This window comes from Ceratotherium simum, chromosome 6 (genome assembly GCF_057802395.1).
Source record: "Ceratotherium simum simum isolate JZ-2026a chromosome 6, ASM5780239v1, whole genome shotgun sequence".
Classification (NCBI taxonomy): Eukaryota; Metazoa; Chordata; class Mammalia; order Perissodactyla; family Rhinocerotidae; genus Ceratotherium; species Ceratotherium simum.
This window is the reverse complement of record NC_141905.1, coordinates 62,392,068-62,418,007: the sequence shown is the minus strand read 5'-3', so window position 1 is coordinate 62,418,007 and position 25,940 is coordinate 62,392,068. Positions and strand designations below refer to the sequence as shown.

General features: G+C 50.7%; 1 protein-coding gene across 6 annotated transcripts; it reads right to left on the bottom strand.

Annotated features, from left to right (window-relative positions):
• Positions 1 to 104: 104 nt before the first annotated feature.
• Positions 105 to 14,748, bottom strand: PPRC1 (PPARG related coactivator 1). Of its 6 annotated transcripts, none has more exons than XM_004427994.3 (14): positions 14,573 to 14,748; positions 10,494 to 10,682; positions 9,779 to 9,925; positions 9,558 to 9,659; positions 6,551 to 9,440; positions 6,192 to 6,245; positions 5,285 to 5,342; positions 4,435 to 4,505; positions 2,713 to 3,436; positions 1,601 to 1,747; positions 1,424 to 1,490; positions 1,191 to 1,312; positions 794 to 945; positions 105 to 507 (listed from the first exon to the last, which is right to left on the bottom strand). In XM_004427994.3, the coding sequence occupies exons 1-14, from the start codon at positions 14,723 to 14,725 to the stop codon at positions 404 to 406; spliced, it is 4,980 nt and encodes a 1,659-aa protein (XP_004428051.2). In that variant the 5' UTR covers positions 14,726 to 14,748; the 3' UTR covers positions 105 to 403. The 6 variants fall into 6 exon arrangements, with proteins under 6 accessions (XP_004428051.2, XP_014641155.2, XP_014641156.2 ...); XM_014785669.2 differs by having other exon boundaries at positions 4,435 to 4,502; XM_014785670.2 differs by having other exon boundaries at positions 9,567 to 9,659.
• Between the last annotated feature and the right edge of the window lie 11,192 nt (positions 14,749 to 25,940).

Sequence of the window (25,940 nt, the reverse complement as noted above, 5' to 3'; positions counted from 1 at the left end):
TAGGAACTCAATGGAGGTAAGCATGTCCCTGATTGTATTCATAGAGGACAAGTGAATATGTCTGGCACCAGCACCATAGAAAGAAGCACAACAGCACTTGGGAGTTCTCTCTAGTCCACGTTTATTAGTCTGAATAGTGACTTAGATCTTCCAAACTTTGGGGGAACCCCTCAACCCCATCCATCTTACATAGGAATGCAAGTTAACTTGTTTCAATGCTTGCTATAAAAAACAAATACCCCTTTAAAAAACCTGATTTAACACATTTTTTATTTCACTTTTTTCCATTTCTTTATAAAACAGTCATCTCCTCACTAGCAGCTCTCTCCCCTAGAGTGGGGGAGGGGGATGGAGGAGGCTGGGCACCTCCAAAGAAAAGGGGGAGGGGGAGAAGGGCCCAGGGTTACCTCCTGAGGTTCTTCTGGGCCTGTTTCAACAATGTGTCAAAGTCAAGAGAATCAAATTTGCTCTTTACAGGAGCAGGGTCAAAGTCTTCCCGGTTGGAGTCTATAGAGGTAGAGAGAGACAAACATCAAGGTCTTTGACCATACTTCCCAACCACAGGGTCCTCAAATGGCCAGCCACCTCCCATCCCAATAATGGATGGAGCTAAAATCACCCTGATTTTACGTCAAAAAAACAGGAGAGCCTCCATTTCTCCTCTCATCCCACCCCTTAGGTTCTTCGTGTGTCAGATGAAGACAAGTCTGCCTAGCCCCACTGTCAAAAGGTTGGGAATCCTTCTGGAGAGGCGATGAAATATATCAAAGCCTCAAGGCCACCCTCTACTCACCAAGATCAGAGTAGCTTCTCTTGCAGAACTGCCTGCGGCCCCCAAAGCAGAGATCAAAGGGCTGCTCATCTGCCTGCCTCAGCTTGTGGCCACTCTCGATGGCTGCAAATGCCTCCTCAGCATAGCGGTAAGTGACGAAGCCATAGTTGTCACTGGTGGGGAGGGTGAGACAGGGGCTGGGATGGCTATCTGGGCACATACCATGGAGAAGAAACAGCTCCCCAGGGTACAGAGAGGGACTGGGGTGGTTCTTCTCATTCCCCAAATGGCCAACCCTCTGTAGAAATGAAGGTGTCCTATACTTCCCAGCACACCAGAGCAAGAGGGAAAGACAAAGAATCATCAAGGTAGATGAATGGGGCAGAAAGGACATCCTGATCTTAGGGCCCAAGCTTACCCTTGGACACGGAAGTGGATGGTGCACTCCTCAATCTCTCCGAAAACAGAGAACCTCTGTTTCAGCTCTGACCGAGTCATGCGGCCAGGTATCTTCCCAATGAAGACCACTCTTCTCTCTTCCTATGTTGGGTCAAGGAAAAATGACACACTGTGAGCCAGGGCCACAGCTGCAGATGGCTCTCCGAGTTCATGGCTCAGGGGCAAGCGTCCTCCTCCTGTTCCCCTACTCACTATTGCACGCTCCTTCTGCAGCACTCTCTGCCTTTGGTAATGGTCATGCGAACGATAAGAGCTGTACCTGACAAAAGAAGAAGGTGCCATCAACCCCCCAGACATAAGACAGCTCAAGTCTCAGAATTCTCAGGCACTTGCATCCCAGATGCACTGACTCCCCGAATACATGCTCACCGCCGCCTCCTGTCACTTCTCCGGCGCGGGGATGGGGAGCGGGACCGGCTTCGGGAACTGGATGATGAGGATGAGGAAGACGAGGAAGATGAGGAGGAGGAAGAGGAAGAGCATCTTCGGGATCGTCCAGAGGAACTGCAACTGGACCTGAAGAATAAATGGAATGCTGGGAGTGATGCAGGTATATTCCACTTACCTCACCTTGGCCCCAGCCCTGTCTCCCTATCAGGAAGCTCAGGACCAAAGGGAAAGCAGAGCAGAAGAGGTCTAAAAGAACTCTTCACAGCTGACCAAATTGAGGCCCTCATGAACTTTAGATGTATCTGGAATGTTTTAGAGTGTTTTGGCACAGACCATACTTATTTTCAGTTATGCAATTAAAAATTGAAAAATATTTAACAAATCAGAAAGAAGAAAAATAAATGGAGACCCAGAGAGATAAAGGGCTAGGCCCTTGGTCTTACAACTAGCTGGCGGGGCCAGGCCTGAGTCTCTGGATTCCTGCTCCCCTAACATGTCTCACAGGAGTACTGTAACCATGGCATAAGGGGAGACTGTGCTAGACCTGTAGTAGAGGCCATTTCTGAAGATATACTTCACTGTCACAAGCCAAGAATTCTTCACTGATTAAATAGGAAAATTTGTGTCTGTTACTGAGAAAAAGGTACTGCTGGAAAACAGATGAGGCCACAGTGACGCCCAAAGGAACTGTCTCAGACTCTTTCCTCAACAGATGATTAAAGGAAGGACTGTTTGCCATTAACAATCCACTATCCCACCTTTCCACATACCACCTCAGAAATGAGGACTGATACAGTATGCAAAGAAATCAACATGGTCAAGATCAAACCCTAGCGGTCTCCCCAAGGCAGGTCTCAAGGAAGCAGGAGACCTCAGGGATACCCTAAACTCCAACAGGGGATAGAAGCTATCTTCTCAAGCTTGGATGACGCTTGCCTCCTCCAACAATCCAGGAAAGGGGGAGAAGAGAGAAATAGAAGCCTTAGTGCCTGAAAGTATTAAACTCAATGTGCAAAAGCTTTTAAAGTAAACCAGAAGAGAGCACATGAACTTCCTAAATGGAGAGGACCTAACAGGCCATCAGAGCTCACCTTCGCCACCTCTTGTGTGGGGGGGAGAGGGACCTGGACCGGGATCGGGATGAGGAAGACGACGATGAGGATGAGGAGGAAGATGCTTCGCTGGTCCGGTTGGACCCAGAGCTGACAGAACGGCTGCTGCGGCCACGGCGGCCCTGCCAGCCCCGGCTTGAGGGGCTGGCTGACCTGCAGGCTTTTCGATAACAGCGCACTGACCGCTGCTTGGCTGAGGGCTCAAGGGGAATCCTAGTGTTCATATCATTCCGGCAGGGCGAAGCCTCAGGGGACAGCAAGGCAGATGGGGCAAGGCAAGGAGCTGGGGGATCTGCCTGCTCGTTGCTAGTCCTGTGATCAAGTGGTTCCTGGGAAGCAGCTGTGCATGGGGGCAGGGGGGCAGCTGGGCCCAGGGACAAGACAGGTTTGATGGTGATATCCTGGTGGCGTTTGACGTTCCATCGGGAGCCCACCTCTGGAATGACTAGGGTAGGTGTCTTTTTTGGGGGGGTCCTGCTCCGAACACAATAGTCATGGTCCCCAGAGCCCACATGGACTGGACTAGGGCCATGGACCCCTTCTTGGAGACGGGCTGCAGGTGGATGTTTGGCCTCTGTAACTCCTTCAGGCTTCAGGGTTCCCTCCTGGGCGGTGGACTTAGGAGATTTGGCTTTGGCCAGCAGTGAGACAGCAGCCAGGGGCTTCCATAACTGGTGGGGAGGGGTAGCTGGAGGGGTGAGCCCTGTGAGGGGAGGGAGGATGGAGATAGCAGGATGAGATCCAATTCTACACTTCTAAACACTGCGTATATAGGCTCCAGAGACCCCCACCTCATCTCACAAAGTACACCAACAATGGTCAACAGCCAAACTTCTTCTACTGTTGCAACTACTCCTTCTCCTGAGTTCCCCATCTTGGGGACCAGCAATAGAAACTCAGCCAGCTAGGATCCTCCTGAACCCCTCAACCTCTCACTACCCAAACCTAGCTGGTGACCACGTCCTGTCTGGTCTACCTCTCCATTTTTAGACCCCCCCCCTCCTCCCAGCACTGCCCAACTTCTGGGCTGCATCTTGCCTGGACTCTTGTAATCATTCAATGATCTCCGACCTCGGGCTTCATACCCGTTCACCTGTCTTCTACATTCCTGCTGGAGGGAGCACCCAAAAACCAATCTAGTAAAGCTTTTTCAATTGCTTCTTCAATGCACAGGATAAAGTCCAAACAGCTTAACATGGCTTTCTAAGGTCCCATAATCTGACCTCCTACTTACCACTCTAGCTTTATTTCTTGCTTTAGCTCTGCCCAGCATCCTGATCAGCCACTACACTCTAGACAAACAGAACCACTTGCAATTCCCCAAAACATACCAGGCTGGTTTTGTTTCTTCAGTTCACTCAAGTCTCTCCGTCTACCTAGAATGACCCATCCCCTAAATCTACCTGATCCGTATCAGTGATTTTCTCAAGCCTCCGCTTTGGGGATTACCTTCTATATACCCCTTCCCTCATTGTCCCCCTTCAGACCCCACTGTAAACCACACAGGCTTCTTTAACATACAACCTCTGATAGGTCAACATGCTCATTTGTTTACACATCTGCCCCCTGGACTGTAAGAACCTCAAGGATAAGATCAGATCTCTGTATCCCCAACACCTACACACACTTGGTGCAGAGCGGGCCCTACAAACATTTGCTAGATAAACTAATCAAAGGCAGAGTTCCCCACCCTGAACCCACCTGCCACGTTGGCCAGTTCTGGGGCTTGTAACCGGTCTAGGGGCCTCTTCTCCTGGGGAGTGTCAACGCTGCTGGCGGGGGAAAAGGGAAAGCCTGGTTCATTGCCTCCTCAACATCTTGTATATCTGCTTCCCTCACAAAGCAATGGGAGAGGGGGTGCGTGCAGAGGAATGGGATGCACAAACTGCCCCTATCATTATCCTCCAGCACAAAAGGGGTCTTAGTGACGAAACTGGAGGTTAGGTTTCAACTCAGCTCTGCCCAATTCCAGGAGGCAGGCCAACTACGACCTTGAATATCCCCCACCTCCTTCAAGCCAGGAACCTTGCCTGCCTGGCTCAAACCAACCCAAAATCAATATGGGGGGAACATGCTTGGCAGAACAGGACAGAGTATCATGAACATGAAAAATGAAAAAAGGCCTCTCAGTGCTGGAAGATTGGGGACAAGGAGGTCCAGGGTGCCTGTGTCCTCCAAGGAGTCAGGGGATCCCTAGCTATGAACATCTTCTCCCACTTTATCTTACACCATCATCAGTGCTGAGCAAGCTTAAAGTTTGTTAAATGAAGGAAAGAAATCCCCAAAGACAAACTTGCAAGAAGATAAAAGGCACTTCCAGGACATTTGGAATCCCAGAATGGAATCAGCCAGAGGATGGTACACATCCTCCTACCTCGCCACCCGAGACAGTGCCCAGTAGTGATGAGCTGAACAGGGGATGGGAAACAGGGAAAGACTCTAAAGCTGACTAAACGTCCCTGCAACAGAGGCATCCAGCTGACAGTCCTGGAGCGCCGGCCGGCTGCTGACCAACAGCTGTAGGGTAACTCACTCAGGTCTCCATACTTACCCTGAGTTTCCTACAGCCAAGCTGTCAGCAGGAGGCGGGGGAGGGCACTCCTTTTTGGCTGCAAAGAAACCATACTAGTTAAAAGCCCAACCAGATGTTCCAGATTGAGGAGGCACAGAACGGCTGGCTTTGAGACCCAAAGGAGGAAAATCCACTTTGCCTACCGATTCCACTGGGTTCTCCCTAGAGATCCATTCTCCTCCAGTGGGTGCCCAGGTACTATTTTTAGTCATGTCTCTTCTCTGCTCAGAAACATCCACACTCCCCACTGAATCTGAGATAGAGTCCAAACTTCTAAACCTAGCATTCAAGGTTCTACATGACCTGCCTAACTAACTTCCTAGTCTCGTAGCCTACTCTTATTCTATACTTATATTTTATATTTTGCTTTGTACTATAGATACCTGTTACCAATTCAAGAGTCATTTCTGGAGATTTTTCTCCCCAATTAGACCACAAGCTCCTTGAGAACAGGACACAGTATCCTCCACAACACCTAGATCCGTGCCTTGTACTGAGAAGGCTGAGCTATCCATTACCTTCCAAATACACCACATGCAATCCTTCCTATACCTCTGCCTTTACTGCCCACCCACTCTATGAAATCCTGTCTTTCAAGGCCCAGCTTGAGAGCTACTTCCCTCTAGAAAATGTCTCCAAACAAACCACCCCACTTGGATCTCCCCAACCATCTACTCTTACAGTTCTTGCCATGCTGTATTACCACACTCTCCCTAGCTTAGATTGTGTCACAGGTGAATCTGGTCTCCTCATTCCAATTAGGGGGCTGCTCTAGTGGCTGAGACTGCTCCTTCCCCCTTACCCCCAGATTAAGCAACTACAGGCCTGGGCCCAAAGGAAAAAGCAACAAAACGGGGTTGAAGCAAAGCTACCCAGGTTCCCCTACCTTCTGATTTCTCAAACTGCTCCAGCAGACTGGATAGGTCGGATGCCTCAATTCCTATGAAAGCACACAAAACAGGATTGGAAACCAGCCCCTATCAACTGAGTACACAGGTCCCAGTAAGTTCCAAATCACCTCACTTCTCCCTTTATGCTCCCCCTGCCCAATGTACTAAGTAAACCAAGGCAGCAACACAAAGCAGGAAGGAATAAAACAAACCCAGAGTTCTGCCTCTCAAGAACCCTCCAAAGAAATCCAACAAAGGCCAGCCCCACCAAGGTGGTTTATCCTGTTCTGTGGAGGACACTCCCCACCCAAGCCCCGTGCCCTTCTTCATACCTGCTGAACCATGTGGCACTCACCAATCTCACTGATGAAAGCCTGCACCACGTCCTCAGGACCCTGGGTATGTGGGGTAGGCAGGAAGGACAGTTTCCTTAGACGGGCTGGGTGGACAGCAGGCAGCTTGGCAACAGTGCCCTGCCTTGGTGTAAGAACAGCCTTGGCAACAGGAGAGGGGGGCTTCTGCCTGGGCCTGGTGTCCTGGGTCTCAGGCTTTAGTCTCTCTGATGCAGGCTCCTCAACAGCCACAGTCTCAGCAGACAGACATGGTAGAGCCTTAATCCGGGGGCTTTGCACCGGGGAGGACACCTTATGTTTCAGATGGGGAGATACAGGCACTGGCTTGACCTCCACCTTGGTGGGCTCTATCTGTGGAGCACCCTGGCCAGCAGACCCAAGACTGAGAGGAGTCATCATCGGTAAAGGAAGTACACTTTCAGGGGGGCCAGCTGGGATGCCACTGGGCTCCACCTTGGGTGAGGGAACACCCCTCCCAACAGGAGTTAGCGGCAAAGGAGGCGGGGGTACAGTAGGCCAGAATGAAGGGTGTTGCAGCCCTGGGCCCCATCCCAAGGGCCCATAGGTACAGCTGGAGCTGTAACGTGGGACTGGGGCAGGAGGGGGCACCCAAGGCACATTGCAAGTGGGGGGCACAGGAAAGACGCCAGGAGTACCAGACACTATCGGCACTGTTGGTGGGGGGGGCAGGCAAGGATAGCCAGAAGGGGACAAAGGGGGATAACAAGGCCAGGGTGGCACAGGGGCATAGTGAGTATAGGGATCAGGTGGCACTGGCCCCAGAGACATCGGAAGACTAGGAGGCTGCAAGGGTGGTGGGGGCAGACTGGGGACCCCTTGCCCACTTGCAGGAAGGGGCAGCATGGGGGTCATGCCCAGCCCACCCGGGGTAAAAGGTAGAGCCGTGGGCATTGTGGGGGACACAGATTGCACAACAGGAGGTGGAGGTCTCGCTGGCAGTGGCATCTCTTGGGATGGCACCTGCTCAGTGGGAGTTGAGGCCATAGGTTTGTTTGCAGGTGGCTCAAGACTAGGAGAAGCAGAGCTGGGACCCAAAAGCACAAAGCAAGCCTCAGAAGGAGCCTCAGGGCTTCTCTGTAGAGCTGTCTTCTTGGCTGGGGCTGGTGGAATGACAAGACAAGGGATGTCTGCCAGTCCTGTGGGGGTTTCTGGGAGACTGGGCCACTTCCCAGCTGGGGGCTGGAGACTCCTCTCTTCTGCCTCTGCTTGGCGCTGTTGCCTTCGTCGCCGGTACTCAGACAGGCTAAGAGGCCGAGGTCTGGCTTCGTGGGTTGTGGCATTGATACCATTTTCCACCTTCAGAGGACCCACAACCTCCTTGACTTCAGGGATGATGGCCTTTGGGGGGTCCAAGGACTCAGACTCCAGGAGGAGCTGGGGGGTTGGACTCCCCTGGGCTGATAATACTGCACCACGTCTGGGATCAGTTGGCCTAGACTTAACTAGCACAGGGTCAACTGGAGCCAGGTCATCAGGAACAGAGTCAACTGGTGCTGGATTGGCCGGGACAGGGTCAACTGGTGGCAGATCCTCAGAGATGGGAACAACCACTGCAGGGTCAACTGCTGCTGAGTCAGCCAGGACTGGGGCAGTGAGCACTGGGTCATCTGGGAGAGGGTCAACCAGCTCTGAGTTAACTGAAGCAAGGTCAACCAGTGCAGGGTCAGCTAGAACAGGGTCAACTGCAGTGGGATCAGCTTCAACAGAGTCAAGTGGCATGCGGTCAGCTTGAGCAGAGTCAACCAATGAGAGATGGGTTGGAACAGGGTCGGTTTGGATGGTGTCAACCACATTGGGGTAGAGGTCTAGAGGACCTTCTTTAGCAGGACTAGCTTGTCCAGCACTACTCTCCAAGTTCCCAGAGGTAGGCTTCTCCAAGGCAGCTGCCCATGCCCGAGCCCAAGCCCGGGGCTTCCCTCTACCACAGGGAGGCGCAACCTCTCTTTGAAGTTCCTCCTGAGGCAAGTTGCCTGCCTGAGAGGTCACATCTGTAGCCACGGTAGACTGCCCACGAGAAGATGACCTCAGCCTCCTGGCATAGCCTTCTGCATAGGCTCCTGGATGCTCCTTGCTCTTCTTCCTCCTGCCCTTTCGAGCTCTCTGGGAACTCTGCATTGCATTGGCTGATGGGTTCTGAGGCCCCTTGGGCACCACTGGCTCCACGACCTCCCTGGGCTCCGACAAGCACGCTGACTCCAGCTTCTCTTCTGAGTCCAGTGACAACCCCTCTTTCTCAGGGCAGAGGGCTTCCTTGGGCACAGCAGCCTCCGTCTCTGACTCTAGTGTAGGCAAGAGCAGCTGCAAGGCTGGACCAGCCTCTAGTGAGTCACCCAAGAGCACAGGCTGGGGTCCAGTAGGGATCTGCCGTACCACAACTGGGATCTCTAGGTCATTGCCAGCTGCGGCCGCCTGACCCACAATCTCCAGCACCACACAATCCTCAGGCAGTGTCAAATCATCTGGCTGCTCCTGAAGCTCATCCTCAAGTGATGTCAGGTGGGTGAGGTTTGGCAAGCAGTATGGGTGCATGGCCCGCACCAGCTCACTCAGGGAGGAGATGCTCTCGTCACCAGCTGCCTGCACTGCCATCTCTGCTGCTGCTGTTTTATCTTCCTCCTCAGGGCAGGCCAGGTGCATGGGAAAGTCTGGGATGCTGCTTACAGAGTTGTCAAGCTCCCCAGCAAGCACCTGGCCACTGAAGGTGGCCACCTCTTCCTCTTCTTCCCCATCACTACGCTGCTGGGGAGGAGGGGATTGGCCCCAGCGGGGTCTCGACCTTGGGGGTCTCCAGCTAGGAAGCTTGGGGGAGGAGGTCTCCAAGAAGGAGGGTGGGGAGAAGTCCCAAGGGGGATCTGGGAGAGACATCTCAACCTGCAGGAGAGAAGAGAAGCAGTAGAAGGAGTTTTCTCCAGGAATATATTTTTCCAGACCTCTCCCCACACACTCCTCCCTCCTGGGAGTCCCTAAGGCTCCCTAGGTCAGGCTTACCGCACTCACTCTACTACTGCCCGTGCTGGGCCCCAATGGGTCAACTGGGGTGATAAGGTCACGTTCTGGGGGTGTCCGAGAGAGGGTGAGCAGCTTGTGTAGCTAAGAGGGAGAAAAAGAACTGAGATGATTTTGTGCCTCAAAACTATTGAGTAGGCCCACAGATGTGGTTCTAACCTTTGCACCAACCACACATCCCCTTCCCCTGGTCCCACACTCACGGAGGAGCCCTCCCGAGGTGACACAAGCAGCTCCGAGTCAGGAATGCTGTCAAACGGAGACAGGTTCTCGGAGTCTGCATTATCCAAGATCTCCGTCAGAGCTGTGAGCAGCGACACTTCATTCTGGTCCTCCAGGGATAACCTGCTCTGCTCCAGAAAGACAACAGGAAGGTCCCACTAACATCCCTAATGACCTACTGGGCCACTGAGAAGGACTGGATGCCAAGAGACTCAGTTTCCCAGGCTCAGTTCAGCTCAATCTGCCAGATTTGAGTACCAGGAGGCATGTGTTCCAATCTCATTTACTACCATCAACCACCTCTCTAGTGTCAACAAAAACCTGTCGGAAGTGAGTCTTAAACTTATATTTCACATGCACCCTCCACTCTCAGGTAAGATGTGGGATACTCAGCAACAACCCTTGGCTAGGCTGGAATTGGGCTCAAAAGAGAGATCAGAACCCTCTGGACACGTTAAGTCAGGGGCTCAGGCAGGGGGAAAGGCCTTGGACTACAGTCCAAGCCTGCCAGGGCATCGTTATGTGGGATATAACCTGGCAGCCTGCAGCCCAGCACTCACCTAGAGACAAACAACACTCTTCAAGGACTCGGGTTGGGTATCTAGGAGCCACGGTTCTGGGAGAGCAGAGCCACTGAGCCATAGCCTCCCACGCAAAGCTCCTGCCTGAAGACCTCCAAGCGCAGTCCCAGCTCACCTCTCCAAGGCTCCCAAAATCCTCAATGAGGGAGATGAGGGAGGCATCCATGTAGCTCTGCATGGTCCCCAGCAGTGTCTCATCCTGCAGCATGAGCTCCTCCATCTCCAGGTCCTTGTCCCTCAGACAGGGGCCCAGCCGAGACAGACTGACAAAGCCAGAATCATCCCCCTCCTCATGCAGCAGCACCTGGGGCAAAAGGGGGGAAGGTCAGAAGGGCATGGTAAAGGCTGCAGGACATGGGCCCTCGGGGCAGCCGACTGATATGCTCAGTAAACCAGGTACCCAGCCCTCCACCAATGGCACCAGACTCAGCAGCAGCCCCACCACAGCCAAACCTCTGGATTTCCTGGGCAGAGAGAAGTACAACCCATGAGCCAAAGCCCCAACCAAGATAGCAGTGTTCAAGGACCTTCTGGGCAAAAAAAAGTTTGGACTCCATCCAGAAACAGTTGGAGCCACAGGAGATTATGAAACTGGGGAGCAGAAACATCAAAAAGATCAAGCAGAGGAGTCAGCTGCTGGTGGTGATGAAGGCAGACAGTCCAAGGGGCACACCAAAGAAGAGGAGGTCAGCAAGGAGGCAATTTCAGCTACAACCACCTTACCTTCCTCAAATCCCACTTAGGCCTCTCTTCTCTGCTTAGCTCAAATCCCACCTTCTTCAAGAAGACATCTCAGACTTCCCCAACCCATGCTGATTTCTAATCACAACCCTGAATTCACAGTTTCTGTACCACTCACTTTTCTGGCAATCACATCCTACCCCGTCCTTACCTCATGACATTCCTTGCATCATTACTCAAACTAGATTCCAAGTTCCTTGGGGGCAAATAACCCTTTGTATTCTATTAGCTTATATTCTTCTTGGCTCTTGGAAAAATTTAAACTCTGTTTATAGTTCCTGGTTATCCATGATGCCTGGCAGTGTCTTATTCACAGTTGATATTCACATGTACTTCACACTTTTATTTTGAAGGCCCTACAGTGTGCCACCCAACCTCTCAATGCTAGTCCCAAGGGAAAAGTCTCTTTCCCTACCCCTACCAGGTGAGAGCAAGAGAAAGCTTGATTCTGTAGATGGAAAAGCCTCACCCCACCACTTCCCTGAGAACTAGCAACATCTTCAGCCTTGTCAGACAGGGAGCCACCCGCCCAGGCCTGTCAAGAGTGTGGGCGTGGGCAGGGCCAGAAGTGACGGGAATGGGGCTGGCAAAGCCAGAGGCCAGAGCCATGGGTATCTCCCCTATAGGAAACAGATGATACAAAGCCTGGAGAACTGGAACAAACATGGACAAGTCAGCCCCCTCTCCCCTTCTGTAGCAAAGGGAAACTCTGCACCTCTTCCAAGAAAAAGAAAAAGCAACAGGTGTGATTATACTCCCACACCCACCCTCCTAACCAAGCTGAGGAGTTCCAATGCCCAAGGAAAGGAAAGGCTAGATAGAGACACTTTAGGAGGCCAGGCCCAGAGATGAAGTGAAAGGTGGCAGGTTTTAGGCACTAACTCCTCCTAGGCCTTTACAATCCTGTAATTACAACCAACAGCTGAATAGCACCTGGCTCAGCAAACACTCCTGGGTTGAGCAAGGAGGCTGCATCTCGACTTGCCCTGCCACCTTCCTGGCCCAGCCACTAGGCCAGAATCTCAAGACAATGTCCAGCTCTACAAACCACTCATCACCACCTCCATCGGGCAGGTACTGGAGCCCCAGCTGCAGACAATCTCACCTTCACCTGACCTCACCCATCCCTCAATCCCCAAACAGCACAGCTCCAAGAGTACCAAGATCATCTAGGGGCTAACGCCAGGCTAAAAGTAAGCTAGTTGCCAGCATCTCTAACTTCAACAACCTCCCAACTGGCTTTCCCACATCCAGTCATGCCCCTGCAGCGTTCAAAACCAGCTATGAACTTTTAAAAATACACATCTGATCACTTCCTGAGACCCTCACTAAACCCCTCCAATGGCATCTCACTGCTCTTAGCATCTGGTTTAAACTCCTTGATATGGCTTACAGGGGTCCTGGTCTTCCCCACCAGACTCTCCTGATCCACTGTGTCCTCTCTCACCACGTTGCCTGTCTCTCTACACACCAGCCACACAGGTCTCTCAGTTTCTCTAATAAGCCATGTTCTCTCCCACCTCAAGACCTTCACATACTATTTCTCTGATGAAAGCTTCCCTACCCCACCCCCCTCACACAGCTTTTGGGTCTCAGCTTAAAATGTCCCTTCCCAGACCCTGCAAAGTAGATTACTACTACTGATTATATAATCCCAAATATGCTGCACTTTCTTTTTGTCCCACTCATTATTTATTGTCTATCTTGATAAAAACACAAGATCCTGGAGGACAGGGACCATGTGTAGTTTAACCACAGTATCCTCCATGTTTGAACATAGTGGTATCTCAATAAATAGCTGGTTGACTGACCAGCTTCCACATACCCATCTTTGGGGGGCAGGGGAGTTTATAATCTTTCCATGAGACCCTCTCCAATCCCAAATGACCACCTAACTTGGATTACAGCTGGATCATGGATCCTTCCTGCCTCTCCCCCAAAGGGTGAGCAGCACCAGGTGCACAAGATGTTAACTCTGAGAAAAGGAGAGAAGAGAGGGTAGGCAGCTCCCAAGTTAGAGCCCTAGAAACCATTTTCCCCTGGGCAAGGGACTGGACTGCCTGCTGGAACTGACACTACCTGAAGCCTGCAGCCCAGCTCCTACTTAGAGACCAAAAAAAAGAAAAAAAACTTTCAAGGACTCAGCTTAATTGCTTAAGAGAGATAATTCAAACTAAGTCTTGCCCACCTCCACTCTGGGTGGGAACTTTAAGAAGCCCTCTGCTGAGAAATGGGACGACAACAGTTTTTAAGTATGGAGAACTGAAGACGAAGGAAAAAAAAAATCCGACAGAAAGAACTTCCCCGGCCAATAAACGTTCAACTAGTGTGGAGTAGTTCTCAAATCGCCTCCAACTTTTCCCATCCCCAGCAAAAAGTTCAGAGAGCCTTAAACACAGACCACGTCAATTTGTATGTGTCACTTCACAAGAGCAGACCTTAGCTGCCTCCTCAAAAGAGATGCTGGAGGAAAAAGTGAGGGAAGGAGAGAGGATTCCCTCTCCCTTAAGCTTGTCTCATGTATATGTTGACACTCCCCATGGCCCTTGAAGCACGAATGAGGCAGGACCGCAGGCAACCAAAACGCCACTGCCCGTGACTCACAACCCACCCCAAGCCGGTCAGACAGAAACCCGCCACAAGCTCACTCCACAGCCCTTCAACCTAAGCCCTCTACTCTCCCCAACACACTCCGCCATCCGCAGGGAACTGACTCCCCGCACATCTGGCAAGTCCTTCACCATCCGCTGTCGAGAGGCGCCGCGGACCAAAGCAGGAGGAAAAAAACTTCTCCAAGGTTCTAGGCAAAGTTGACTCTAGCAGCCCCTACCTTCCTTCCCGGCCGGGGCCCCCAGCCCGGGTCGGAGATGGCGGGACCGGCTGAGACACACCCAGTTCCCGGCAGCGCGGCTCTAGCGCCGATACGAGATGCCGGGCAGCCTGGGGCGGGAGCCACGTGGACATCCCCTCCCCGCCCCCACGTGGACCCGCGGCCCGCGGGCCCCCCCTTACCGGGAGCCCAACCCACGTGGGTGCCGAGGCCGCCTAGAGGGGGAGGGGAAGCAGACAAGTTCTCCCGGGAAAATCGCTCCCCCCACCCCACGTGGCTCCGAAAAGGCACTGCGGCCCGGGGCTAGGGGTACCTCCACTCGGCATCCTTAAAGGAAGGTCTTAGCCCTCCACTCCAAGTCCGAATCCCTGATCCCCCCACCACGGGCCATGTTTCCGACACCCGGCTCTGCCCCTCCAGCATTACGGAGGAATGGCCGAAAAGACCCTGTCTCTGCTCGCGTCCCCCACAGCAAGTGGCCCAGGTCACTCGGCCCAACCTGTCTCCTGCAGCCACCCGGCATCGACTCCAGAGCGCTTCCTTCCTTTCCTGTGGCGTCCACGTGTCACCGCCCGGCACACGCCGCTTTGCTGCCAGCCGCGGGCCTCCCGCCAGCCTCTCACCTGTTCCCCTCCGCTCACAGCGCCCACAGTCCCATATGGCGCTTGGCTCCGACTCCCCCAACCGCTGCCGCGGACTCCACCGCCAGGGTCGGGGCCGGGGCCCCCACTCGGAGGCGGACCGACTCCGTCCCTCCGTCCCCGGCGCGCCGCCATCTTGGCCCCTGAACACCCAGCGCAGCTCTGACCGCCGGCGCCGCCTCGCCCAGCCGCTTGTGTGAAGGGAACTACAACTCCCGAAAGACAGTGCAAAACTACGGACCCCAGGAGGCCGCGCGGCGAGACCCGCTTGACCCGGGAAGAGAGCCTTGGCCTCGCGAGGGAGCCTGGGAATAGTAGTCGCTTTAAAGGGAGCTCAAGTGGCGCGTGCTGTAGGTTTACTGTAATGCTTAGTTTGTGTTGCGCGGGGGACCTAGTTGGGGAGCGCGAGGTAATAAAGGGAGAGTTAACATTTGTGCATCTTTTTATTTTCCTAATTTGTGCAACTGTCGGAACGCCCTCTTTGTCTGACGTTCTACCTGCTGTACTTTCCTTTCACCTTAATCCAAGGAAGCCTATGTTTTGAAACAGCACCCCCTAGTGGGCACCCTCCTTCCATGAGCTAACCGTCACCTAATCTTATACTGCGGCACTACTGCGAGTTTAATCTGAAAATCCCGCATTCCCGGTTTTTCTTTGGGCTCAGAAACCCACGTTGGCGTCTCATTACCAAATTTATTTCCTGCTGCTGCGGATCACCTTGCTGTCCTCCAAAGACACCCGGTGTTCTGCATTTGTGTTTCTGTCCAGAAGACTCGAGCCTCAAAACACCTTTCATGCCCTGTTTTATCCAGGAAAACCTTTTTGATCATCCCAGCCGGCCGTGATCCCACTCTGTATTTCTCCAGTCTATCACTATCTCTACCATTCACTCATTTGCCATTTAGAGGCCACTTCATATTGTTTTCCTATTTTTTTTTTAAGTTTTTTATTACAAAAGTTTAAAAGTCATTTCAGAGTACAATACTATAATGTAAAAGATATACTTGGCCTGCAAATTCCAGTTCTACTCCCCAGGTTTAACCCGTGTCACTTTTGGTGTGCATTCATCCACGCTTTTTCTATGCGTTTAAAAAGATATGGGGGGAGGGTGCTGGCCCTGTGGCACAGCAGTTAAGTTCACACAGTCTGGTTTGGCTCGGGGTTCGCAGGTTCGGATCCTGGGCACAGACCGGCACACCGCTTGTCATACCATGCTGTGGCGGCATCCCATATAAAGTAGAGGAAGATGGGCACAGATGTTAGCCCAGGGTCAATCTTCCTCAGCAAAAAGAGGAGGATTGGCATCGGATGTTAGCTCAGGGCTAATCTTCCCCATAAAAAAAAGGTATAGGGACACATTGATCTCTTCTTCAATCAAAAATGGAACCATTTCATATGTGTGGTTCCACAACTTGCTTTTTTCATGTAACAATACGTTATTCCATTCATTGACCAAATACTGAGATCTTAGTGAGTACCAGTTCCACTATATGAATATATCATTATTTAAATTATGTTTATTTCCAGCTTTTCACTATTACAAATTAAGTTACAGTGACCATTCTTGTACATCTGTAGTTTCCTTGAAGAGATCAAGGATGTATACATTTGATGGGGCCGGCCCGGTGGTGCAAGCAGTTAAGTGCGTGCGCTCCGCTGCGGTGGCCCGGGGTTCACCGGTTCGGATCCCGGGTGCGCACCTGATGCACTGCTTAGCAGGTCATGCCGTGGCGGCGTCCCAGGTCATGCCGTGGCGGCGTCCCATATAAAGTGGAGGAAGACAGGCATGGATGTTAGCCCAGGGCCAGTCTTCCTCAGCAAAAAAAGAGGAGGATTGGCAGATGTTAGCACAGGGCTGATCTCCTCACAAAAAAAAAAAAGGATGTATACATTTGAAATTTTGGTGGATAATGCCAAACTGCCCTTCAGGTGGTTGCATCAATATACATTCCCACAAAAAACTCATGAGAGGAGAGGACCTCTGTTATGGACTGAATTATGTCATTGTTCCCCCCCCCCCCCGCCCCATGGCAAAATTCATATGTTGAAGGGCTTCACACCCAATATGACTGTATTTGGAGATAGAGAGTTTAAGGAGACAATTAAGGTTAAATTACATCATAAAGGTGGGGGCCTAATCCCATAGGACTGGTGTCAAAAGAGGAAGAAACACCTGCAAGCCAGGCACAGCTCTCACCAGAAACCAGCCGTGCCAGGACCTTGATCTTGGACTTCCAGCCTCTAGAGCTCTGAGAAAATAAATTTCTGTTGTTTAAGCCACTTAGGCTGTGGTATTCTGTTATGGCAGCCTGGTCAGACTAATACAACTTCCTTTTATTTAGTTTCTTAATCTTTCAGGTGAATTAGTTTTGTCTCCCCAAATAGGGTTTAAAAGCTACAAATTCAGAAACTGAATCTGTTCACAATTTTCTCTATAAAATAGTCATATGAGGGGCAACAATAAAGTTATTTCCAAAAACTTGGAAAAATTGGGCTGGCCCCGTGGCTTAGCGGTTGGGTGCACGCGCTCCGCTACTGGTGGCCTGGGTTCGGATCCCAGGCGCGCACCGACGCACCGCTTCTTCGGCCATGCTGAGGCCGCGTCCCACATGCAGCAAGTGGAAGGATGTGCAACTATGACATACAACTGTCTACTGGGGCTTTGGGGGAAAAAAATAAAATAAAAATAAAAAATAAAAAAATAAAGTTTCAAAAACTTGGAAATAATTGCCTATGAGAAATCAGTAAGAACCAATACAGGATGACACAATTCTTTCTCTGTGGAAGAAACATACTCTTAGAGATGTTCTGTAAATGCTGGTGATTTGGGCACTAATTATGGTCATTATTATGGTGATTAGCCTTGGGGAAGAAGATTAATGTTAAAGAAAGCAGAAAATTGTGCCTTTTTTTTTTATATATAATTTTATTTTTTCCCCCAAAGCCCCAGTAGATAGTTGTAGGTCATAGCTACACATCCTTCTAGTTGCTGTATGTGGGATGCGGCCAAAGCATGGCCAGAGAAGCGGTGCGTTGGTGTGCGCCAGGGATCTGAACCTGGGCCACCAGCAGCGGAGCGCACACACTTAACCGCTAAGCCACGGGGCTGGCCCCTGTGCCATTTTTTTATTGTGAAATTTTTGTTGTACATTATTGTTTGTCAGTCACCATATAAATGCATCCCTTCACCCCTTGTGCCCACCCCCCAACCCCCTTGCCCCTGGTAACCACCAAACAGTTCTATCTGTCCATGTATTGGTTTATCTTCCACACATGAGTGAAATCATGCAGTATTTGTCTTTCTCTTTCTAGCTTATTTTGCTTAACATGATACCCTCCAGGTCCATCCATGTTGTTGCAAATGGGACGATTTTGTCTTTTTTTATGGCTGAGTAGTATTCCATTGTGTGCAGATATACATCTTCTTTATCCAATCATCAGTCAAGGGACATTTGGGTTGCTTCCATGTCTTGGCTATTGTGAATAATGCTGCAATGAACACAGGGGTGCCTAAGCCTCTTTGGATTGTTGATTTCAGGTTTGTTGGGTAGATACCCAGTAGTTGGATAGCTGGATCATAAGGTATTTCTATTTTTAATTTTTTGAGGAATCTCCATACTGTTTTCCATAGAGACTGCACCGGTTTGCATTCCCACCAGCAGTGAATTAGGGTTCCCATTTCTCCACAGCCTCTCCAGCATTTGTTAGTTTTTGTCTTGGTGATTATAGCCATTCTTAACAGGTGTAAGATGATATCTTAGTGTGGTTATGATTTGCATTTCCCTGATGATTAGTGATGTTGAGCATCTTTTCATGTGAAAATTGTGCCATTTTTGCTTTATTCAGCATCTGACGAAACAATCTATTCACCTAAGTATGGTGTCCGCATGGAATCTACTCAAAAATATAAGAATATATCTCTGGGTGTCCAGTGCCACGTAGACAGGGGTGTCATGGCTACTAGTCTCCTTGGCAGGTACATTCCAAAGGTCCATTAAGGAAAACCTCAGAGACGTAGGCCACCAAACACTGGGAACCTCCAACCATGTGTCCTTGCCTGACTCCATGCTCATCAAAGACTCATCTGATTATAACTGACTTCCCACATCATTTTATATGGAGAGAAAGTGTGTTGACCAAATGAGACAAAGTCCCCAGTTCACATAATACATATTTCTCAGTGAGAATGAACAAATCAGCATTCTCGTTTATTTACTGAGTGAATACTACATGCCAGGCATTGTTTCAGGCACTGGAGATACAGCAATGACAAAACAGACCAAAAAACCCTCCCTAATGCAGCTCACATTCCCGTGGGGAGACAATCTCCAAGTAGACAAAGAGTTAAAATAATTTCAGAGAGCCATAAGTGCTATCAGAAAATAGATGGGGGCCAGCCCCATGGTGTAGTGGTTAAGTTCGTGCACTCCACTTTGGCGGCCTGGGGTTTGTGGGTTCAGATCCCAGGCGTGGACCTACACACTGCTCATCAAGCCATGCTGTGGCAGTGCCCCACATACAAAATAGAGGAAGACTGGCACAGATGTTAGCTCAGGGCCAATCTTCCTCACCAAAAAAAAAAAAAAAAAGAAAGAAAGAAAGAAAGGAAAAAGGGACCGGCCCTGTGGCTTAGCGGTTAAGTGCGCGTGCTCCGCTGCTGGCGGCCCAGGTTCGGATCCAGGGCGCGCACCGGCACACTGCTTTTCTGGCCATGCTGAGGCCGTGTCCCACATACAGCAACTAGAAAGATGTGCAGCTATGACATACAACTATCTACTGGTGCTTTGGGGAGAAAATAAATAAACAAAAAATCTTTAAAAAAAAAAAAAGAAAGAAAAGAAATGGGATATGGGATAGAAAGTGCAAAAGGTAAGAGGGATTAATTTTATATGGTGTGACCAGGTAAGCCCTCTGAGGAGGAGATATTTGAGGTAAGACCTGAATCACAAGAAAGATCTAGCCATTCAAAGAGCATTCTGTGGTAAGAATGATAGCCAGTACATAGGCTCTGGGAACACATTTGTTGACTTCAAAAGGAAGACCGGTTTAACTAAAGAGTTCTAGAAAAGAGGGAGAGTAGTACCAAGATAATGTGTCACGTGTATTTAACTTGTGTGAATTTGATGAATTCTGATCATTGCCTAAATTGAATCTCCAGATCTGCAACACTGAGGACCAGATCTAGTGTGGTTGGACACCCCTAAGATGGCCCCTGGTAATCTCTGCCTCCTATTATTCACACTTTTATGTGCCAGAGTTGGTCTGTGTGACCAATAATATAAGGCAGAAGTGATGATACATCATTTCCAAGATTAGGTTATAAAAAGACTGAGGCTTTCAGTCTAGGGGCTCTTGTTCCCTCTCTCTCTCTATCACTCTCTGGCACATCACTTACTCTAGTGAAAGCAATGTGCCATGTTGTGAACAGCCCTGTGGAGAGCCCCACGTGGCAAAAAATTGAAGGCTCTGTCCAACAGACATGGAAGAACTGAGGCCTGCCACCCACCACCAACCACGAGAATGAACTTAGAAGGAGATTCTCCAGCCCCAGTCAAACCTTGAAATGACTGCAGACCTGCACAACAGCTTGACTACAACCTTGTAAGAGACCCTCAACCAGAACCACCACCTAAGCCACTCCTGGATTCCTGACCCTCAGAAACTGAGTGAGGGCCGGCCCGGTGGCTTTGCGGTTAAGTGCGCACGCTCTGCTACTGGCGGCCCGGGTTTGGACCCCAGGCGCGCACCGACTCACCGCTTCTCCAGCCATGCTGAGACTGCCTCCCACTTACAGCAACTAGAAGGATGTGCAACTATGACATATAACGATCTACTGGGGCTTTGGGGAAAAAAAAGGAGGATTGGCAATAGATGTTAGCTCAGAGCCGGTCTTCCTCAGCAAAAAGAGGAGGATTAGCACGGATGTTAGCTCAGGGATGACCTTTCTCACAAAAAAAAAAAAGAAAAGAAAAGAAACTGAGTAAGATAATAAAAGTTTGTTGTTTTAAGATGCTACGGGGGCTGGCCCCATGGCTTAGCGGTTAAGTGAGCGCGCTCTGCTGCTGGCGGCCCAGGTTTGGATCCCAGGCGCACACCGACGCACCGCTTCTCTGGCCGTGCTGAGGCTGCGTCCCACATACAGCAACTAGAAAGATGTGCAGCTATGACATACAACTATCTACTGGGGCTTTGGTGAAATAAATAAATAAATAAAATTATTTTAAAAAAATAATAATAAAAAAATAAAAAGGGGCCGGCCCCGTGGCTTAGCGGTTAAGTGCGTGCGCTCCACTGCTGGCGGCCCAGGTTCAGATCCTGGGCGCGCACCGACGCACTGCTTCTCTGGCCATGCTGAGGCCGCGTCCCACGTACAGCAACTAGAAGGCTGTGCAACTATAACATACAACTATCTACTGGGGCTTTGGGGGAAAAAAAATAAATAAATAAATAAAAATTATTAAGATGCTACCATTTTGGGGCTGGCCCTGGGGTGTAGTGGTTAAGTTTGCTCACTCTGATTAGGTGGCCCAGGGTTCGCAGGTTCGGATCCCGGGTGTGGACCAACGCACTGCTTGTCAAGCCATGATGTGGCGGCGACCCATATAAAGTAGAGGAAGATGGACATGGGTGTTAGCCCAGGGCCAATTTTCCTCAGTAAAAAGAGGAGGATTGCCATCAGATCTTCCTCACCAAAAAAAAAAAAAAGATGCTAAATTTGAGGGTAACTTGTTACACAGCAATAGATAATTTTTTGTGTGTGTGTGAGGAAGATCAGCCCTGAGCTAACATCCATGCCAATACACCTCTTTTTTTTGCTGAGGAAGACCAGCCCTGAGCTAACATCTATTGCCAATCCTCCTCCTTTTTTTCCCTTTTTCTCCCCAAAGCCCCAGTAGATAGTTGTATGTCATAGGTGCATATCCTTCTAGTTGCTGTATGTGGGAAGCTGCCTCAGCATGGCCAGACAAGTGGTGCATCGGTGTGCGCCTGGGATCTGACTCTGGCTGCCAGTAGCGGAGCGCCTGCACTTAACCACTAAGCCACAGGGCCAGCCCCAGCAATAGATAACTAATATACCTGGATTGCAGTTATTCTACCAGGGAGCTGCAAGCCTTCAGGCAATATCCCTTTTATTGCTTTATTTTTAGCCCCAAACAAGGCACATTTGAGGAACGGTATACAGTCCTCAGCTTGCTGTCACATACCATCAAATCTTTGCAGTATCCCTGAAAGAATCAGAAAAGCAGAGATTACTATCCCCATGCTAATGAGGAAGAAATTGAGGCTAAGGATGAGTTAAACCATTTGCCCGGGGCACACAGCAAGTAGATTATTGTTTTCTTTGGCTCTTTAGTTCCTATGTGGTGTATCCTCCACTGTATGGTGCAATTGCTTATGGAAGGAGAGATGAATGAATAGGTTTCTTCCACTTGGGGAATGCTCTGAAGGGCTGGGATCCTTTCAGAAGAAAGAACTATTCCCAACTATTGGCATGCATAAGAATCACCTGAGGAACTTCTTTAAAATGCAGATTCCTAGATCCTTCTCTTTCTCCAGATATAAGATTTCCTCCATTTGAGGGTGGGGCCTTCTACATACTTAACAGATTTCCTGGGAATTTCTTTTTCTGGGGAGGGGGGAGGATCAGCCCTGAGCTAACATCCATGCCCATCCTCCTTCCACCACAGCATGGCCTGACAAGCGGTGCGTTGGTGCACGCTCGGGGTCCGAACCCAGGCCGCCAGCAGCGGACCACGTGCACTTAACCGCTATGCCACAGGGCAGGTCCTTTCCTGCCCTTTCCTGGGAATTTCTTATATGCTTTAAGACACTGCTTTGACAGAGAAAGGAATGGTGGTGGTAAATGTGATGGTGATGCTGATGGTAAACGGACAAGAGGGGAATGAGTCATGTGTTGGGGTAGGGGAAGATCAATCCTATCAGAATTCTTATAATCATTTAACAAATGTCACAGGACACATATTAGGTTCTAGGCACCCTGTTAGGGGCAGAGCCATCAACAAGACATATATTGTCTACTATCTCTATGGAAAAAGAAGAATCATCCTTGAAAGAAAGAGCAATGCCAATAAGTATTTGAGTAAGTTTTAGGGGTAAGAGAAATGTGGGAGAAAATAGAAAAGGCCAAGGTCAAGGTCAGGAGAGGGAGCTGGATGGGACAGGTTCTAGGAGCTGAGAGAAGCAGGAAGCCCACCTCTCCTGGAGCAAGCCTAGCCAGTTGCTTCTGCTGTCTGCCTCTCTGTGGGGCTCCTCTTCTCTCCCAGTTTCCTTACCTTACCTCTTCTCCTCAGAACCTCCCACTTTGCTTCATCCAGTGTCTAGAGTCCATCTTGCATTACTGACCAGTATGAAAAAATACTGGAATGCCACAGAATTGTTCACTTTAAAATGGTTAATTTGGGGCTGGCCCGGTGGCGCAAGCGGTTAAGTGCGCGCGCTCCGCTGCGGCGGCCCAGGGTTCGCTGGTTCGGATCCCGGGCGCGCACCGACGCACTGCCTTGGCAGGCCATGCTGTGGCGGCGTCCCATATAAAGTGGAGGAAGATGGGCACGGATGTTAGCCCAGGGCTGTCTTCCTCGGCAAAAAAAGAGGAGGATTGGCAGATGTTAGCACAGGGCTGATCTCCTCACAAAAAAAAAAAAAAAAGGTTAATTTATGTCATATGATTTCATCTCAAAAAAAAGAAAAAGAAAAAGAACACTGGGTGCTTGTATTCATCCATGCAAATCAGCTGAGCCTGCCATCCTCCCGGAGGACACTGTCATTAAAGACCTTCCAAGTAGGCTCACCACCTCCACACCACACCCCAGGTCTATCTGCCAGGCATTTGTGACTTCTCTTCCCGTTTTCGCCTGCACCACAATTTCCAGAGCTGCTCCAAGGATGTGTTCTCCTCTCCTTTCCCAGGTCTGGTCCACACTGGAAGTAAGATAGGAAGAAGAGCACTGGGTCAAGTACTTGTTAGCTGTGTGACCTTGGGCAAGTTACTCAACCTCCCTAAGCCCCATCCCTAAACTCCTCAAGGAGCTGAAATCATTTACCTTAATCACCCATTCAACAGTATTGAGATGATATTTCCTTAAAGGAAACAGGGCCACTAGATCTGCTGGGGTGGGAGTGGGAGGAGCATGTTCCCAGAGGAGGTGAAGCTAGAACTGAGGTTTAAAGGAAGCATTAACTAGTGGTAGGCAAAAAAGAAAGAAAAGAATGCTTTACAGACAAGTTCAAATTTATTAATTTCTCTGAACCTCAGTCTTCTTGCTTGTCCAATGGAGGTAAGAGCACCTTCTTCCAAAGGTCCTCATGAAAAGTGAATGAGGTCTCAGATGTGAAACACCTAGCACAGTGCTTGGCACATGGTGTATGCGCAACAAATGCTATGTTTTGTTATTCCTTGCCTTCTACCTTCCACACATGTAATCTGGGATAAGGGAGCCTCAGATTCAAAGGAGGCAAAGTCCCCCACAGGGTGGGTTGTAAGCCCCTTTGTCTACCCAGGTGATTGGTGATCACCATGGAATCTGGCCAAGCCAGCTGTTTGGAATGAGTGGCCTTAGGGGTAAGTGGTCACAGGATTGGGGGAAGGCAAATTCAGGGATAGTAGAGAGTGAAAGGGGTCAAGGCAGATAGTCCCTCTCCTCCACACCACCTCCAATCCTCCAGCCAATCCAGCCTGCTCCTGACACTTGAAAAAAACAGATAACCTCAAAGAAAGCAAAAAGGGGCTCATGTATATTGAGTACTGACTACACGGCTGACATTGGGCTAGGTGACTGGGCAAATTGTCTAGTTTGATTCTCACCAAGGTGGGGAAGTCAGTTGTCCCAGGTCCCAGGTCATTTGCTAGTGAGGGCAAAGCTGCAATTCAAACTTGGGTATCCAAAATTCCCAAGTGCTGACTTCTGCCCTCTAGTGCTGACTTCTGCCTGAGAGAATGTGGGGAGGAGGTGGACACACGCAGGGGATGCTGTCAAGGAAATACTTGTGTAAGTGTGGATGGCTTCCGTCGTGTCCCTCTGCGGCCCCCTGCCACCACCTCCCCGCCCCCGTGGGGGTGGGGGACAACGTGGGTGGGAATGCTGGAGTTAGTGTGTGGCTGTGCTCACAGCTCCCCTCCCCCACCCTCTCCTAAGCACATGGGAGGAGGTCCTCATCCCTCACAGGCCCTCTTTTCAACCCCCAGACTCTGCATTCACCCATCATTTCGTGCTCCCTCAGCAAAAGCTGAGGTGGAGAGAAGGGGTCGTACAAAGACTTAAGCCTCCACATCTGTAACCGGCCCCCAGCCAGTCAAGCCAGCTGTGCAGACTCTGGGCAGGAGTGAGGGAACCTTCGCAAGCAATCAATCCCCCCCTAAGTAACAAAGGGGAGGAGGACCCCCTATCCAGTCTGGGCCAGATGCCCTAGGGAGGGGATACCAGCCCAGGTTTCCAGCGTCTACTTGAGCCTACCCTGAAGCTTCAGGAAAAGAAGCTAGCAGCTGGGGACCCTCCCGCCCCCCCCCCCCCGCAGAAGGGAGGGGGCCAACTCTCTCTTCCAGACGGCTCCCCTCCCCTCCCTCCTCCCTGCTAATAGGTATTTCCTGTTTATGAGGCAGCTGAGGCTGCGCTTTGGGGAAGGGATGGAGAGGGAGCTTCCCTCCTCCTTTCGAGGGCTGGATTGGGGAGTCCTTGAGGAATGCCTGAAGGTTGGGAGGCTCCTCCCTGGGGAAAGAGTGTTCCTTACATTGACCATCCAGATCATCCTCCCTTCCACCCCGTCCCCCCATCATGGCCTCAGCCTCTACGGGTAGGGGGCACTGGAGGGGTCCGCTTCCTGTTCACCCCAGTCTCAGAGGCCCTCAAAGGAGAGCAGCTTCCAGGCGAGGGGCGGTGGGGGAAGGCCGAGACTGGATGGAGAAAGGGGGAAGGGAAGAGAGTGTCTTCACTGATGAGTCAGAGCCTGCAAGGGGGAAGGATGGCCAGTGGATTTCCCCCCTCCCCAGTCCAACCTGGCGGTCATTCTGCTGCCCGCTACCCCCCAGCAAAACGCAGATCCCAGGCCCTTAGGCGGGGGAAGGCGCGGACCCCACCTAATTAACCTTTTTAGCTCTAGTCCCAACTGGTTTAGCAGGGAAGGGAAGGTGGTTCATTTTGTGAGGAGGTGAGTTGAGGGGTTACTACAAGAATTAAGATAATGCTTCTTTCCCCACCCACATTGGGGTGGGGGCGCGTAAAAGGAAGCGTCCAGAGTAAGACTGGGGTCTCAGCAGCGAGCATGGGCGGGGGGTTGGCAGTACCTTTTCCCTCCCTGAGCGCGGCCGGGGGTGGAGAGACAGCTACACCTCACA